This window comes from Panthera leo, chromosome D1 (genome assembly GCF_018350215.1).
Source record: "Panthera leo isolate Ple1 chromosome D1, P.leo_Ple1_pat1.1, whole genome shotgun sequence".
NCBI classification, from domain to species: Eukaryota; Metazoa; Chordata; class Mammalia; order Carnivora; family Felidae; genus Panthera; species Panthera leo.
The window spans coordinates 101,259,879-101,278,797 of NC_056688.1; the positions used below are offsets into that span (position 1 = coordinate 101,259,879).

Sequence of the window (18,919 nt, forward strand, 5' to 3'; positions counted from 1 at the left end):
CTCACACACGGTAAGGTCATGACTTGAGCCGAAATCAAGAATTGGACACTTAACCGACTGAGCCACCCAGATGCCTAACTTCTTCTACGTACCTATCTTTTATCATTGAAAACATACAAAAAGGCATGTGTGTGCATGTTTAAATATTTATATGCATGCAATATGATAATTAATGTTTAAATATGCATATAAATATTCATACTTATGATATAGTAGATTAATGTATACTTCGCTAAATTAAATTATATCCAACATGGAATGGAAAAAAATGAATAGCCTGGTACAACAGTTTTAACAATCAGAAATTGGTTACTGGAGAGTTTGTATTTCTGAATTTTGTTCAAACATTGCAAGAAATACAATGAAAATTTCACACTTTTGATTACTAACAAAAATGATCTAATTTAAATGAAATAGTTTACAATCAATTTTACCATCTATTAATTTCCTTCCATTTTCTCCATTAAAAAATGAAAGCCACCGAATACATGGCCCCAGGGAATCTCACCCCGGTGACTGAGTTCATTCTCATGGGAGTCTCAGACCGCCCAGAGCTCCAGATTCCACTCTTCTTTGTTTTCCTGGTGATCTATGGGTTGACCGTGGCAGGGAACCTGGGCATCATCACCCTCACCAGTGTTGACTCTCAGCTTCAAACCCCCATGTACTTCTTCCTCAGGCACTTGGCTATCATCAATCTTGGTGATTCTACTGTCATTGCCCCAAAAATGCTGGTTAACTTCTTGGCTTCAAAGAAGACCATATCCTACTATGGATGTGCAGCCCAACTGGGTGGGTTCTTAGTCTTTATTGTGGCTGAGACGTTCATGCTAGCTGTAATGGCCTATGACCGCTACGTGGCTATTTGCAACCCCCTGCTCTACGGGGTGGTGGTATCTCCACAGATCTGTCTGCTGCTGGTATCCCTCACATACCTCTACAGTCTGACCACAGCACTGACTGTCGCCTCCTGTGTGTTCTCTGTGTCATACTGCTCTTCTAACGTAATCAACCATTTTTACTGTGATAATGTCCCTTTGTTGGCATTGTCCTGTTCCAATACCTATATTCCAGAAACAGTAGTGTTTACCTCTGCAGGGATCAATTTGCTTTTCTCTATGATTATTGTTCTAATATCCTACTTCAACATCGTCCTTGCCATTTTGAGGATACGTTCCTCAGAGGGTCGACAAAAAGCCTTTTCCACCTGTGCCTCCCACATGATGGCTGTCACTGTGTTCTACGGGACCCTTCTCTTCATGTATTTGCAACCAAGGAGCAACCACTCATTGGATACTGATAAAATGGCCTCTGTCTTCTACACCCTGGTGATACCCATGCTGAATCCCCTCATTTACAGCCTAAGGAACAAGGATGTGAAGGATACATTGAAGAGATTCCTAAATAAACCATACCAGTCTTTCAAATTCATGTAAATAAGAATTACAATTGTCTCTATTTGAGGGTTTTCATTTTCTCCTGAAAAGCTAATGTCTGCTAAGTGCCAAGGAAGTAATAGTTTAAAACTCCATAAATTTCGATGGGAAAATCGTAACCAATTTCTATTCCAACCTCAAATAACCAACTTTTCCTAATACAAATATGTATTAGTTACCAAAAAAGTACACATATTTAAGTTGTAAACAGTGATTTCAATATAAACACATTTTATAGTGCAACATAAGTTGGCTACTGGGTTTTTTATAATTTCTTTTCAAGACAACTCAAAACTCTATGAGCTACAGACTCCATTATTTGGACTACTCCTCACTGCTCATGTGATCTCAGTAGTGAATAACCTGGGTTTGATCATCCCCACCAAGATAGACTCTAGGCTACAAACACCCATGTACTTCTTCCTCAGACACCTGGCTTTCACTGATCTTGGTTATTCAACAGCTGTGGGACCCAAAATGCTGGTAAATTTTGCTATAGATCAACATACAATCTCCTTTAATGGGTGTGCCACCCAACTCACTTTTTTCAGTATTTTTATCATTAGTGAAATTTTCATTCTGTCGGCAATGGCCTATGACTGCTATGTGGCCATCTGTAACCCTCTGCTCTACACAGCTGTTATGTCACAAAGATTCTGTCAGGTGCTGGTGGCAATACCTTACCTCTATAGTGTCTCTTTGTCTTTGGTGACCATCATGAAAATGTTCCTTTCATCGTTTGGTGACTGTAATGTCATCAGGCATTTCCACTGTGACAGTCTGCCATTGATAGCTTTGTTCTGCTCAGGCACCCATGAAAGTAGATTGATAATTCTGATCTTTTCTGCTTTTAATCTGGTGTCATCTCTTCTCATAGTCCTTGTGTCTTACATTCTAATCTCTGTTGCCATCTTCAGGATGAACTCTGCAGAAGGCAGGCACAAGGCTTTCTCCACTTGTGGATCCCATCTGCAGTGATTGCCTTATTCTGTGGCACTCTATTCTTTACATATGTGCAGCTGAAATCTACTCATTCCTTTGACACTGATAATATGGCCTCCTTATTTTACACATTGGTTGTACCCATGCTGAATCTGATGATCTATAGCTTGAGGAACAAAAAGGTGAAAAATGCCCTACAAAGTACTTGGAGAAAGTGTGCAAACATAGGCATACCTCAGAGATATTGCGGGTTTGGTTCCAGTCCACCACAATGAAGCAAATTTCACAATAAACCAAATTAAATGAATTTTTGGTTGTCCAATACATATAAGTTATGTTGACACTGTATTATAGTCTGTTAAGTATTTTTAGCATTAGAGGTAATCATACAATGTGTATATTTTAATTAAAAAAACACTGCATTGCTTAAAAATGCTGTCATCTGAGCAGTCAGAGTCATAATATTTAGCTCACAGAGGGTCTTGCCTCCATCTTGATGGCTGCTTAGTGGTCAGGGTGGTGGTTTCCGAAGGTTAGGGTGACTGTGGTATTTTCTGTTTTTTTTATTAAAAAAATGTTAAATGTTTATTTATTTTTGAAAGAGAGAGAGACAGAGCACAAGCAGGGAGAGGCAGACTGAGAGGGAAAGAGGGAGACACAGAATCCAAAACAGGCTCCAGGCTCTGAGCTGTCAGCACAGAGCCTGACGCAGGGCTCGAACTCTGAACAGAAAGATCATGACTTGAGCTGAGGTTGGATGCCCAACCAACTAAGCTACCTAGGTGCCCAACTGTGGTAATTTCTTAAAATGAATCAACGATGAAATTTGTTGCATTTATTAACTCTTCCTTTCATGAATAATTTCTCTATAGCATGTGATGCTGTTTGATAGAACTTACCCACAGTGGAACTTCTTTTCAAAATGGAGTCAATCTTCTCGAACCCCGCTGCTGCTCTATCACCCATGTATATGTATTATTCTAAATCCACTGTTGCCAGTTCAATAACCTCACAACATCTTCACCAGGAGTAGATTCCATGTGAAGAAGTCACTTTCTTGGATCATGCATAAGAAGCAATTCTTCATCCATTAAAGTTTTATCATGATATTTAAGCCATTCATTCACATCTTTAGGCTCCACTTCTGATTCTAGTTCTCTTGCTGTTTCTACCACATCTGAAATTACTTACTTCTTCCACTGAGGAATTGAGCTTCCAATTTGTTTAAAACATACACAGACCCATACACACACACACACATAACAAATATATGACGCTAAGTATAATGAGGTGAAGCAGAATAGAAGAAGTATGCCTGTGTTTTATTTAAAATTCACAGTAAAATATGCTAACAATAAATGATGTATTATCCTATGTATACTATAACTAACATTCTGTAACCTGTACTATCGCTTGAAGGGATGGGCAGTTTTCTGTTAAATTATGATTTGTGAACATGTGCATGCTTAACAGAGTATAAATAAAAGCACGGTTATTTTTAAATTGCGTAATTGTGTACAATACGAATTCAAAAGAACTTCAAGGTGAAACATTAAAAATAACAACTAAATTTTGCAAGGTTGGTATATATAAGGTCTCCATATAAGAGATCAGTTTTTTTGCTAGAAACTAGCAAAAGACTTGTAAAAATGAAATTTTATACTATTAATTACACCTGAAAAGAAAATCTGTATCCAAGGAAAAATCTATAAACAATTTGCGTGATTTGTTGTCAGAAACTACAAAGACATTACTGAGTTATTAAAGAAAACATAGATGTCGGAGTATGTCATGTCCTTTGGTTGGAAGAAGTAAATGCTGTGATGAGATCAGTTCTCCCTAAATTATCCTATAGATGTAACACAGTAACAATCCAATCCCAGTCGGTATTTAAATATTTAAGTTAATATCAAAATGTATATGGAAATGCAAAAACTTTAATAACCAGGGTAATACCCAAGAAGAAGAATTTAATGATGGGTATAAATTCCTTTAACAAAACTAGACTATTTTTTAGTGTTTATTTATTTGTTTTGAAAGAGAGAGATAGGGAGAGGGGCAGAGATAGAGAGGATCCCAAGCAGGCTCCCTGCTGTTAGTGCAGAGGTGGACACAGGGCTTCTTCTCACCAGCAGAACCATGAGATTATGACCTGAGCTGAAATAAGGAGTCAGCTGTTTAACAGATTGAGCCACCCAGGTGCCCCAAAACCACAACGTTTCTTGAACAAAAGGAAAATATCTCCATGAGTTGGAATAAGCAAAGAAAGCCAGGGAGGTGAACAATGAATGGACATAATATCAGGTGAAAGACACTAGGCTCTCCCAAGATCACACTGGCATATGCAAATATAAATGAGATTGAACTGTACTCATTTGGCACTTTATATAAGTGACCCATTTTGGTTTAGAATGTTTGATACAGTTGAGGAGTACTGCATGTAGGCAAGAATGCAAGGCTGATTTCACACATGAAAGCCCATTACTTAAATCCATAAATCAACATTCTTATTAGTTAAAAGAAAACAAATAGGTTTCTGATAAAATTCAACAGCAACTTGTAATAAACTGACAAGCTGAGTAGAATAGAAGAAATCAGTGTTATAAATGATATCTATAAAAATCTTACATACGGTGGAATAAATAGATTGAACACAGAGGTATTGAAGTTAGCGAAAATACTTGTACAGTATTATAATCATGGACACATATTACTGCATTTAAAAACATACAGAAAACTTGTAAAACGGAAACATTGAACACTTACCTTCTGAAATTAACCCTAAGACTAAGAGACCCAGACTCATCATGTATATTCAATATGTATTAGACATTGTAGCTGGTTCACCATAATAGGAAATAAAAAGTATAAAGATAGGAAACCACATACTGTCATTAAAAACATTTTTGGGTAAATGTTATGATTAACTACATAGAAAAAAATCTATAAATAATTTATTAAAAAATAATAAGTGAATTTAGTAAATTTGCTGGATACAAAACAAATTTAGAAAAATAAACTTTATTTCTACATCCCACCCATAACAGTTAGAAAATAAAATTTAAGGAGCAGTAACGTTTATAAAACAAATAAAATAAATCCCTAATTTATTAAAATCTAATACAAATATATGAGTCTTCATTAATAATATGTATAAAAATTTAACTTGGAAGAATCAATGAAAATTTAAACCAAATATGTCCATAGAATAGAAGATTTACTATTGTAACAATGTCCAATATCTTTAGATTGATCTATAGTTTCAATATAATTCCAGCATACCTTATTTTCCTCCTCCTTCTTTCCCTTCCTGATTTCTTCCTTCTTCTGTAGAATTCTGCAATGATACAATTTTTTAAAACATTTATTCTTTTACTTTAGCCTGCCATCCTCAGTTTATTCTGATATTTTTAATTAGTAGTTTATCAGGGATATTTATATATATTTTTATTTCATTATACTTATGCTTGTGCATGTTATAGGCTATTCTAGGAGTATGTAGTTCTTTGTGGCCTTAATGTGAAGAAAAACTTAAAATATCATTCCAGAATCTATAAACCTGTATCTATATATACATCTATCTATCTATAAGCTTGTCTGCGTCATTTACCTTGACAGTAGTCTGTTGAATAATATAGTAAGCATAAGACACATTTTTTTCTTTAAAAGAATTTATCCCTTTATCCAAAGGGAATTTTTATAAAATTTTATTATATAAAACCAATTCCAGTAACCTCACTTTCTCCCAGTTTGCTCAATTTCCTCATATTTTTCCTAGATTCCTACAATCAATATATGTCTGATGTGTTACAAACAACTTGGTGTATGTCAGTTGTAACGAAAATGCACGTGGGGGGGGAGGAAATGTTTTGGTTTTAGGTAAATTTTTATTACATATTGTATGTAAAGTAGAAGCAACTTATCCGAAAGAACAGCACAGTGATGGTCCAATCTTAGTCATGGAGTTGGGATGTGACAGGGTGAGGGGACTGGGGACAATTAGCTGGATAACATACTACTTGACTTGATAACAAACTATTCATCATCATAACCCTGAAAAGAAGCTGCACAAAAAGAATTTATATGTGCATATTTAGAGATAAGCTGTTTCAGACAACATACTATCGCCTCTGAAAAAAAACACGTGAAAAACCCCACTATGTATATGATATTTGAAAGCTATTTCCAGGTACCATAAACACATTGAACCAATTCTCACTTCATTTGTCTTTCCCAGCAGTCTTGTAAAAAAAAGTGATTTTGCTAATATGGAAACAGGGAGTAAGATAATTTATATCATTTGCTCAAAGTATTCCTTTCCATATACCACCATTTTAGGTATAGCAGAGACCCCATCTACTTATGTATATTTCTTGGGATAATTCTCTAAATAAAGTCAAATAATCTCTAATGTGATTTGTTAAAGTTTCCTGCTTACATACTTCTGTCATATGTCAGTCAAGTGTATTAATTGTTTCATCCTGTACCATGTGTAGGCATAAGGGGTCTAACAGAACTATGCTTTACAACAGCGGTTTTAGATGTTTCCACAGATCATTGGCACTGAGGTTTTAAATTTTTTGTACATAACTAATATATTATATCATGTGAATTTAATTTGGTAAATGTAATTATGTAATCACCATTGTACAAACAACAAACAGAAAAATTTGATAACCACCTATACATCTATGGTTTTTACCATTTTTTAAAATGTTTGATGCCTTTATCTATCTATCTATCTATATATCTATCTATCTTTCTATCCACTTAATCATCTATCTACCTATCATCTATCCAATTATCTATCTGTCTATGCAGTTTTTCAGCCTTGGCCCCATTGGCATTTTGAGTTGTTTAATTCTTTGTCAGGTAGGAGACAGCCCTAATATAGTAGGATTATTAGCAGCATCACTGGACGCTGCCCATAATATGCCAGTAGTATGCTTCCTCAAGTTATGACAACCAAAATACCTCAAAACAGTGTCAACTGTTCTTTGGAAGACAAATATCCCAGTGTAATACTGCTGAAACACTGATCTATCTCTATCTCTGGCCCAATCTTCCATTCTTCCTTACTTTCTTCCTCTCTCTCTCTCTCTCTCTGTCTCTTTATAACAATATAAATTATTATATATGTTTTGTTGTGGGTTGGGGGTTTATTTTAAAATATTGTGAATTTGAAATTTGGATTTATCTTATTTATATTAGTTTTCTATGCTACAACACTAACACACGGATGATATAACAAGGAAGCTGTTTATTATGCAGATTATTCGGAATAGGTTTTCCGATAAACCTAGATTAAAAAAACATTGGGGTGCCTGGGTGGCTCAGTCGGTTAAGCGTCTGACTCTCGATTTTGGCTCAGGTCACGATCTCCCCGTCTGCGAGTTTGAGCCCTAGGTCGGGTTCTGTGCTGACAGCTCAGAGCCTGGAACCTGCTTAGGATTCTGTGTCTCCCTCTCTCTCTGCATCTCCCCTACTCAAATTTTGTTTCTCTCTGTCTCTCAAAATTGATAAGTAATAAAAACATTAAAAAAAAAACACAAACAGTGCTGAACAAATTCATTCTCATGGGAATCACAAACCATCCTGAGCTGCAGCCTCCATTGTTTGGGCTCTTCCTCATCTACCCAGTCTCAGTGATGGGCAATCGGGTATGATCATCCTCACAAAGATGGACTCTAGGCTGTAAACACTCATGTACTTCTTCCTCAAACACTTGGCTCTCACTGATCTGAGTTATTCAACAATTTTAGGACCAAAAGTGTTAATAAGTTTTATCATGGAAGCAAACACAATCTCTGATTATTTGTGCACCACACCGGTAGCTTTCTACATTATCCTCATTGTTAGTGAAATTTTCATTCTATTGGCTACGCCCTATGGTAGCTACATGGCCATGTGGCCATCTGTAACCCTCTGCCCTATCCAGTCCTCATGTCACAAAGGGTGTGTCAGGTCCTGGTGGCCATCCCCTATCTCTACAGCACATTTGTTTCTCTTCTATTTACTATAAACATTTTTAGTTTATCCTTTTGCGACTATAGTATCATCAATCATTTCTACTGTGACAGTCCTTTCTTCTTATCTTTCCTCTGCTCAAATAGGCATGATTGAGTTGATAATTTTGATTTTGTCGGGTCTTATTTATTTTTATTTTTTTAAATGTTTACTCAATTATTTTCAGAGAAAGAGCAAGCAAGGGAGGGGCGGAGAGAGAATCCCAAGCAGGCTCTGTGTGAACAACCTGATGCAGGGCTTGATCCCATGAACTGTGAGATCATGACGGCGAGATACCTCGGACCGGGAAATCAAGAGTTGATGCCTAAGCGACTGAGCCACCCCGGCACCTTGATTTTCTCCGTTTTTAATTTGATTTTAGTCCTTTTGATAGTTCTCGCATCTTACCTGTTGAGTCTGCTAGACATGGTCAGGACAGACTCAGCAGAGGGCAGGCACAAGACTTTTTGCATCTGTGGGTCCCACCTGACAGTGGGTACAGAGTCTTATGAGACTTTAATATTTATGTATGTGGAACCTAAGCCCAGTCATTCCTTTGACACTGATAAAGTGGCTCATATATTTTACACCTTCATTATCCCCATGCTGAATCCCTTGATCTATAGCTTGAGGAACAAAGATGTAAACTATGCAGGACAAAGGATGTGGAAAAAAACTATGCATACCTTCCCTTAATTTATTGCACTGTGTGGTTCCTATGAATAAGATTATAAACATTAAACATTGTTTTGTGTTGCTTCAGAGGGAAAAGCAAGGATAAATGAGTCAACGTATATTTAGAGATTGACCTCTATGTATAAGTCATACTTCTAAGTGCATTTGCAGAAAAAGACATTCAGTATACAATATCAATTAAATACCTTCGAAATTCTAGTGTTTTGTTAATAAGTACATAAGTATATAGTTAAACAATAACAAGCTACGTATGAATGACAAAGTGCAGATAAAATTTACCTGTGGCAAAGCAGATAATGTGATATGATCAGGGCCAAGATTAATAGAAAAATGAAGGGGTATCAAAGAAGATTCAATTTTATAAGAAAAGGCATTTTTGTGATAAAAGTAAATAAAATGACTGTGACTATGTAAAGTCAATTGTATTCTTATTTAATATTTATTATGAACAGCAAATATGTTTTAATTTAGGAAAACACATAGTTACATTGCTAATATTTTCAGAGCATTTAAAATTACTCCCCAGAATTAATTAATTTTGTTCAAGTTAGGTAATTTGCAAACACAACTAATGTGATTGCACCAAATTTAAAATGGTATAAAAGATGTCATAAAGAAATTGAAAAGGTATTATTTTACTTCATGTAATAGACAAAATTTATTATCAGTAATACATACAAATTAAATTACACATGTATGTACCAATCACAACGAGGGAAACATCTTGAATTCACTTACGTAAATTGTAAAACCACATAATTGGCGATACTATGTATAATTTATGTATTCAAAACTATAACAGAAAATACATTCTTTATTTTGCAAAAGACAATATGGATGAATCTTGAAGACATTATACTAAGTGAAATAAGCTAGTCACAGTACTGCATGAGGCCATCTGTGAGGTATAGAAATAATTAAATACATAGAATCAGAGAGTGGAATGGTGGCCATCAGAGACTGGAGGAAGGGAGAAATAGTTGATAAGCAACAGGTATCAAGTTTCAGTTATGCAAGATGATTAAGTTCTAGAGATTTGTTATAAAACATTGCGTCTATGATCACCATGACTGTGTTGTGCACTTAAATATTGGTCAAGAGTGTAGAGCTCCTATGAAGTTTTAAGTTTTCTGATCACGATAAAATATAAATAAAAAGATTTGGAAAAAAGAGAAAAAGGTTGTGTATAGTTACTAACTTTGTCTGTAGATGGGGCAGAGGGAATGTGAATGGGGATAATGGATTAGTGCATATTCAGCTTATATGTAATTAAAGCATTACCTTAAAATAATGAATAATAGAAACACATGCGTGGCTCAGGGTTAAGCGTCTCTGACTTTTGATTTTGGCTCAGGTCACGATTTCCTGGTTTGTGGGATTAAGCCCGGTGCCAGGCTCTGCGCTGACTGTAGGAGTCTGCCTGGGATTCTCTCTCTCCCTCTTTCTCTGCCCCTCTCCTGCTTATGCTCTCTCTCTCTCAAAATAAATAAACTTAATAAAATAAATAATGAATCGTATATGAGAAAACTATTCTTTAAGGTGAGGGATAGAAGTATGGTGTCTGTACTATAATTTCCTGAACATATATAGGTATGTGTATGTATATGTAGATGTGTGCAATGTTTCTTATAAATATGTTGAAAGGTGAAATGTTGTGATTCAGAATGGTCCTGTCTTATCCTAGAACTTGATTTGCTTGACCAAAGTAAGTTTATATATGGTACTCACAACTTAGGAAAGGGACAACACCTCCTATGCAACATTTTAAATAAGAGATCAAAGTGTAATATAAAGCATCAATAACAGTGAAAAATGCAAAAGTAACTATTTTTTTTTAATTTTACAACTTTGTGGGAATGCTAATTAGATGGGGGGGTTGGCAGAGCTGATGAGGGAGTGAAAGTACGGTTAACTGAGCGGGGTACTGACTCTCTGTGGTCACATGACAGACAATCGGCAAATGTCATCAGAGAGGAAGCAACAACACAACCGTCTTGTGGGTACTTGGACTCTGGAAAGAACCTCAAGGGTTTAAATTCATTGTCATGAGTAACTTGAGATTTGTAAAAATCTTTATTTCCTCTTTATGGTCTGCAAGTTGTCTGTTACTTCAGTGGTTCTGGAGCCACCAAAGTGAAAATCATATTAAAGATAGAGTATAAGCACTTAAAAATCCTTCCTATTTTATTTCAGAATTCTAAGATGGTTATTATATTCACTCATTCACTTTTTATCATTTATCAGTCAGTAGTCAGTAAAAATCTTTTGAACACCTACTCTTTCCTGGGCACTATTTTAGAAGCTATTAATACAAAGGCATTTAGATGTACTATTTTCGTTTGTAAAGCATACAGACTAGAAAGCCCCATACAAACAGGAAACTAAAAATGTTATCAATATTTACTTATAACATTTTAAATGCTTGATAAGAGATCACAAGGTTTTCTGAAAAATGCAATTTCCATCGAATAATTTTAATAAAACACCGGCAACAGGATCAGGCATATGATGGGTGCTTTCTGAATTTCAATAGAACAATTCATATTTAGTCTTCTTAGAGTGATGCACATTTCGAACACATGCTGTATATCGTCTGATTTTTATGGCAAATATATCAGGCTTGTTCCTCGCCCCCGAATGGAAGCTTTGCATTCAGTTTTGTCCCCAATGTTCAGAGTAAAATGGAGCATTGGGGCCAGAATCCTGGGCTTTCCAACTGTTGGATTTGCTTCACCCCAGGACCAGCAGCCACACCGCCCAACCAATACGAGGGACGAATCAAAACAAACACACACACAAACGGTGGACTCAATGCACGTGATGGTTACTCAGTATGATCGCCTGCCTGTGTCCCTAGGCTAACCCCACATCTTCACCCTGGGGTGCAGTTGTTGTGTGGAGACTTGAGTAATTGGTCTTCCCGTCCCCGGGGAATCAGAACTTTCCCTGGGAATTCCTGGGTGCACGTGTGGGAACTGGAGCCATAAACCAGCTTAGTTCAGTGTGCGGGTCTACAGGGACTTCAGACACTTGTAACACTCTTCAAAAGACCTCCTGCGGAACCTTAGAAGTGGGTCTCAGCAGACCTCTGTGCACAGGTAGGTTCAACCCAACGATTTACGAAGCGCTCATTCTGGGTGTGACGACCGAAGTACTTGGGGAGGTTTACCAATTCAAATCAGACTCAGGACTGAAATGTCTGCTCTATTCTCTTCCTCTGAGGACTCAAATCTCTGCCCCCTGATGGCCAGGTGGAAGGGACAGGGAAACGACTCAAACAAAGGTGTCCAGGCCCCCTACTGATAAATTCAAAAGTGTGAGCACTTCTACAGAATAACCAATAGACATTGCAAGGAGTCCATTTCAACTTAGGATGAGGAGGCATTCTTTCTGCCTCAGAGCTGGCAGAAGAGATGTTTTAGAAGGCATTTACACCAGATAGGAAGCTTCCTAAGTGTCTTTGAAATGTAAGATTTCTTCTCCAAGAAAGACCTACTAGATTGCCTAACATAAAACAAAACAAAAACAAACAAACAAACAAAAAACCTAGTTTCTCCTCTCCCTGTGTTCCCACATTGCCCAGGGTAATAAACCATATGATGGAAAGACGTGGACCCAACAGTCTGTACGTTGCTAGTGGATGCTGAGAATTCAGCAGAAGATGCAGTTTGCCCTTAACATAGCCCATGTATAAGTCACTTTCAGACAAATTGGGGAAGAATGGATTGTGCTCTTGAAATCATTTCGGAAGCTATTTAAAAACTAATATGCAATGTTATTTCTCAGCCACATTGTACCATCAAATGATTAATATTAAGTATATTTTCAAAGGGTTTTTTTGTTTGTTTTTTTACTGAGAATTCAATATTTTGGTAGAGCTATAAAATATTTCTTTTCAGAAACACACTTGAGAAACACGGCATGTACAAGTCAAAATACCTTTTATTTTGAGATATACTTACCAAAATAAAAAAACAACTTGCCATTAGTAATACTTTAAGCCATTAGTAATTCATTAAACATGAATTCAAAAGAGCTAAGAGTATATGCAAATATGTTATTTTCAAAAGATAATCGCATGAATTCATTGTAACCAGTCCACAATTACTGTTGTTGGTGCTTTTTTTTTTTTTTTTGTTAAATTAAGGATACACTTATTGAATACATGATAACCCAGAGTGAAACATGCACTGAGTTGTTTTTGTTCAGGAAACGCTTTGCCTAAAGCGAGTGTTGCCACAGTGATTTTCATCATAAACTTACCTGTGCATTTCTTTTCAGATGCAGTGGTAGGACAAGAGACATGGGATGTTTAGTGCAACACAGTTGTATAAGCTCATCAAACATATGTTTGATTTATGGAATGAAGTATCTTTTTTTTGTTAAAGATCTTATTTTTATGTAATCTCTATACCCAGCATGAGGTAGAATTCACAACCCTGACATCAAGGGTCCCATGCTCTACTGACTGAGCAAGCCTGGTGTCCCTAAAGTATCTTTGACTAAACAAACACACACCACACTTTTAATAGAGAAGCAAGTTGTGAGAGAACACAAGTTGTGAAACAACACAACTGATTTGTTTGTTAAATGTGTAGCTAGATATCACGTGCCCCAGTTGCTTGGATATGCAAAATTGCAATTCACTTGCTATTCCTATTTCTTTTAAGTTTATTTGTATTTCTTTGGAGAGAGAAATGGAGAGTCAGCGGGGGAGGGGCAGAGAACGAGGGAGACAGAATCCCAAGCAGTCTCCCTGCTGTCAGCACCAAGCCCAAGTGGGTCTCGAACTCACTAAACATGAGATCTTGACCTGAGCCAAAACCAAGAGTTGGACGCTTAACTGACTGAGCTACTGAGGCATCCGTTGCTATTCCTATTTTAACTAAAAAACTCCTCAGTGAGGTAGAATGGATTACAGGGACACAAGCAGGAAATCACATTGGAAAATCATTCAAAATACGCTAATAACAGTAACTGCTGGTACTATTTTTTTTTTTGCCTTCATTGTTATCAGGCTCTGTACTAACTTGCATACGTGTATTACCTCATGACATTCACACAACACAGGTATGAATACTTGGCAAAAACCACACAGCTAGAAATTGGTGGACTAACATCCAACCAATCAACCAAACAAACACGTAAAACAAAACCACAAAACCAAAGCGTTAATCAGTACTCAACACAGTCTCTTTGCGTGACTTAAGCTCAATGAGCCTCAACCGTCTCATCGGACATGGAAATAATTTCATCCATCTCCTAGGACACTCCTGCCGAATAATGAGATTATTATTTTGAAATGGCTAGCATAGCTCTGGGCCCATAGTACACTACATACTGAATAATGTTAGCATGCTTCTCCAATCATTTCTCTGTACAAGTAAAACAAAGTTATCAAACTTGAGCAAACCAAGCCTACAAATGATACTTTTTCCAAACATCAAAACAGGCTTTGAACAATGTAAAGGAAAGAGGTATGAGCTAGAAAACAAGAAAGGGCTGCCAGAAGACAATAATACAGAAGTGTCATCGCAGGTAGAGGTCGGAGTGATACAAAGGACTAGTTTATTTGGCAGAAGAAAGGAAATGTGATTAAACTTAAAAAATTCAGTTTCTGAATGACACGAAGAAAGAACACTACTGAGGTGTAGTCTGTCGGGGGACAGATGAAGCAGTGTGGTTAGATAGAAACTGATAAGGAAAAACCAACACAGTCAAAATATTTCCTGCAGAAATATTGAAATCCCAAAGATGATGACACATTACGAGCTGAAGAGAAAGCCAGTGGCAGGTAAGGAAAAAATAACTGTAAATCACTCTGGGTCATCAACTTCTTATAGGCAGTTATCTTTTATCATTGGAAACATACACATATACAGAGGCATATGCGTGTATATGTAAATATATATTTATGCATTGTTATAATTAATATTTTTAAATATGCCTATGAATATTAAGACATGTAATATAGTAGATTAATGTACATTCATCTAATATAAATTATATACAACACAGAACTGAAAAATTAATAGCTTGGTACAACAGTTCTAACAACTTGAAATTGGTCTTTAGAGAGTTTAAATATCTGAATTTTGTTAAAACATTAGGAGAAATAAAATTGAACTCTGACACCTTTCACTGTAAACAAAAAAGAAATTCAACTTAAATGAAACAGTTTACAATCTAGCATCTACCAGAAAACCTGATTTTACCATCTATTAATCTCCTTCCATTTTCTCCTTTAGAAGATGAAAGCCACTGAATACATGGCCCCAGGGAATCTCACCCCGGTGACTGAGTTCATTCTCATGGGAGTCTCAGGCCGCCCAGAGCTCCAGATTCCACTCTTCTTTGTTTTCCTGGTGATCTATGGGTTGACCGTGGCAGGGAACCTGGGCATCATCACCCTCACCAGTGTTGACCCTCAACTTCAAACCCCCATGTACTTCTTCCTCAGGCACTTGGCTATCATCAATCTTGGTGATTCTACTGTCATTGCCCCGAAAATGCTGGTTAACTTCTTGGCTTCAAAGAAGACCATATCCTACTATGGATGTGCAGCCCAACTGGGTGGGTTCTTAGTCTTTATTGTGGCTGAGATTTTCATGTTAGCTGTAATGGCCTATGACCGTTATGTGGCTATTTGCAATCCTCTGCTCTACATGGTTGTGGTATCTCCACAGATCTGTCTGCTGCTGGTATCCCTCACATACCTCTACAGTCTGACCACAGCACTGACTGTCACCTCCTGTGTGTTCTCTGTGTCATACTGCTCTTCTAACGTAATCAACCATTTTTACTGTGATAATGTCCCTTTGTTGGCATTGTCCTGTTCCAATACCTATATTCCAGAAACAGTAGTGTTTACCTTTTCAGGGACCAATTTGCTTTTCTCTATGATTATTGTTCTAATATCCTACTTCAACATCATCTTTGCCATTTTGAGGATACGTTCCTCAGAGGGTCGACAAAAAGCCTTTTCCACCTGTGCCTCCCACATGATGGCTGTCACTGTGTTCTACGGGACCCTTCTCTTCATGTATTTGCAACCAAGGAGCAACCACTCATTGGATACTGATAAAATGGCCTCTGTCTTCTACACCCTGGTGATACCCATGCTGAATCCCCTCATTTACAGCCTAAGGAACAAGGATGTGAAGGATGCATTGAAGAGTTTCCTAAATAAGGCATGTCAGTCTTTCAAATTCATGTAAATTTAAAATTACAGGTGTCTTCTTTTAAGGGTTTTTATTTGCTCCTGAAAAGCTAATCTCTGCTAAGTGCAGAGGCAATAAATAGTTAAAAATCCCATGGTTTTCCATGGGACAATCTTAAGCTTTTCTATTCCCAACCTCAAATACTGAGCTTTCCCTAATACAAAGATGTGTTAGTTAACACAAAAAAGTACACGTATTTAAGTAGTAAACAGTGATTTCAATATAAACACATTTTACAGTGTAACATAAGTTGGCTACTGGGTTTTTGTAATTTCTAATCAAAGAAGAGAAATTCTGGGAGCTGGAGAAGATGTGTGAGAACCATTTCTTAGAATATGGTAAAGAGTCGGGTCCTCTTCGTTGCTATATGTATGCTTTGTTCAACAATTAAAGTTTTATTTTTACTTTTTGCAGTATTTTGTCTTTCCACTTCTGAAAATTTTTGAATCCATTTGTATCTTGCACTTATGTAAATTTATATCACAGGAAAAAAACCTTTAGGATAAAATAAAAACTAAACAAAAAAATGCTTAGATATATGTGGAAATAGGACATGTGGCAAAACAAAAGAAAATGTATGAAAGGTGATTCCATTTTTTTATCCCTCTCATTTGGTGCATGTACATGAAACAAAATGTTGGTATTTATCTTGGTATGATATAAAATTAATAAAATTAAGTTTCTGCATGTCATATTCTCTTAGCAAACACTTGTGTAGAATTACTCATCAGTGTTACAAAATCATAACAACAGATAGCATTTCTTTGAGTATTATTGTTTAGTGTTTGGGGGTAAAATATTAGTAGACCACCAAAAAAAAAAAAAAAAGAAAAAAAGAAAAAGTCACTGTCTTTTTTTTTTTATTTTATTTTATTTTTAAGGTTTATTTATTTTTGAGAGAGAGAGACAGAAAGACAGAGTGCGAGTTGGGGAGGGACAGAAAGAGAGAGGGGGGAAACACAAAATCTGAAGCAGCATACAGGCTCTGAGCTGTCAGCACAGAGCCCCATGAGGGGCTCAAACTCACAAACCGTGAGATCATGACCTGAGCTGAAGTCGGACACTTAACCAACTGAGCCATCCAGGCCCTCCCAAAAAATCATTGGCCTTAAGTGACACCAAGCCTCAAGGGCACCATGGCCAATAAAGAAAAATAATAATAAATAAATAAATAAATAAATAAATACACGTTAATAGTCATTCTGTGCCCTATCTCTGCCTTTGCATGCAAAATCTGCTAACAATGTCCTGAGGAAGCAGGGGCGTGGGTTGTGAGGTAAGGCAATGCCTGGAAATAAAGTAGATTGATGACATTTTCAAAGAAGTCAGAAATAAGCCAAATACAGGAACTGTGACACTCAGTTTCATAGGCTAATTCCTTACTTTTATTTTAAGTAAGAATAGCTAGCTGAAAACAGAAAAGTCACACCGGTTGGTAGATATTCCTAGTCTTTACAGACAAAATTGGCAAGAGCTTGATAGCATTAGGCTTTCAGACTTTAGGCTTTCTTCTTTATAAATATATAAAACTATATAATATACAGAATTGATTTTGTGTTTTTCTGTGCATGTGTGTATATGCATGTGTGTTTTCCTATGGCTGGATTCGCTGCACCAAGCTACGTACGTACAATGGAGCAGTACCTTTCCCAGCAGAAAGCCATTCTCTTTGAGTCTAGTTAAGTGAACAGAATTGGAACAGAAGGGCTAACCTCACACTTGCACTTCTACCAATCCTATGCATTTTATTGAGAAATCAAAGTCAAGAATGAAAACTGTAGCGTTTTCTACCCTTTGACTTGGTTTACATACATTTATTTTCTAAAAATAATTGTGCTGTCAGTGGTATTAGTTTCCCAGCGCTACAGTGACAAACCACCACTGACTCCCTGGCTTGAAACAACACATTCACGCATACACAGGCATTCACATATCACTTGGACGCATTTATCAGGAATGGTGAGTCAACATAATCAACCAACGAGGCAGGCACATCAGCCCAGCACCGGTTTTTCACGGAGTAAGATCGGGAAAATAATTTATGTCAGCTTTGATCTCTAGTCGATCAAGGCTCACTCTGTGAGATGTTAAGGCACCTGTGCTTCCAGCCTCTCCCTACCTAACTGCTCTGGAGTCTCCATGGCCCCTGTGTCCAGAGACAATAAAATCCCCCTAGCGGTGAGGGGGGAGAGAAGATGCAAGACAGTCATAAGACAAGGTCTGACCACCTGTAAAATTAGGACAGACTTCAAATGACACCACAGGGCCCCGCATTCTGCAGCTGCCGCAGAGGCAGTCGACTGACCTGACGCCATAGGTAGGGATGCTCTAGGCAGAGAGCATCTCAAGTGCATAAATCTTGGGTGGCCCACCCTGAATCTTCTCAAGACCATGAAAATAAGAAAAACCATCAAACTCTCCCAAATTCAGCAGAGCAGGTGCCATTTCAGAGATTCAAACCCAAAAACTTCCTGAAGGACGATTTTCACAGCAGGTCATTTTCTTTTGAAGTACGCATATCACACACTTTGATGTTTTACTTATGTCCTGAGACATAGGTCTAGTGATAAATATTTTCTACTGTATCAAAAATCTAAGATGATTCTGAATTTTTTTTTT

The 18,919-nt window shown here is 36.9% G+C and overlaps 2 protein-coding genes and 2 pseudogenes across 3 annotated transcripts; all 4 read left to right on the forward strand.

The window, feature by feature from the left end:
- The first annotated feature begins 488 nt into the window (after nt 1-488).
- Nucleotides 489-1,436, forward strand: LOC122200016 (olfactory receptor 8J2-like). The gene has a single exon (XM_042905424.1). It carries the CDS (start codon nt 489-491, stop codon nt 1,434-1,436), a length of 948 nt encoding a protein of 315 aa, XP_042761358.1.
- Nucleotides 1,437-1,490: 54 nt separating this feature from the next.
- On the forward strand, nt 1,491-2,653 carry LOC122201322 (annotated as a pseudogene).
- Nucleotides 2,654-7,918: 5,265 nt separating this feature from the next.
- On the forward strand, nt 7,919-9,080 carry LOC122201323 (annotated as a pseudogene).
- A 3,599-nt stretch (nt 9,081-12,679) lies between these two features.
- On the forward strand, nt 12,680-16,297 carry LOC122199983 (olfactory receptor 8J2). 2 transcript variants are annotated; one of them, XM_042905383.1, is made up of 2 exons: nt 12,680-12,689; nt 15,360-16,297. In XM_042905383.1, the coding sequence occupies exons 1-2, from the start codon at nt 12,680-12,682 to the stop codon at nt 16,295-16,297; spliced, it is 948 nt and encodes a 315-aa protein (XP_042761317.1). The 2 variants fall into 2 exon arrangements, with proteins under 2 accessions (XP_042761317.1, XP_042761316.1); XM_042905382.1 differs by lacking the exon at nt 12,680-12,689 and having other exon boundaries at nt 15,350-16,297.
- The last annotated feature ends 2,622 nt before the right edge of the window (nt 16,298-18,919 follow it).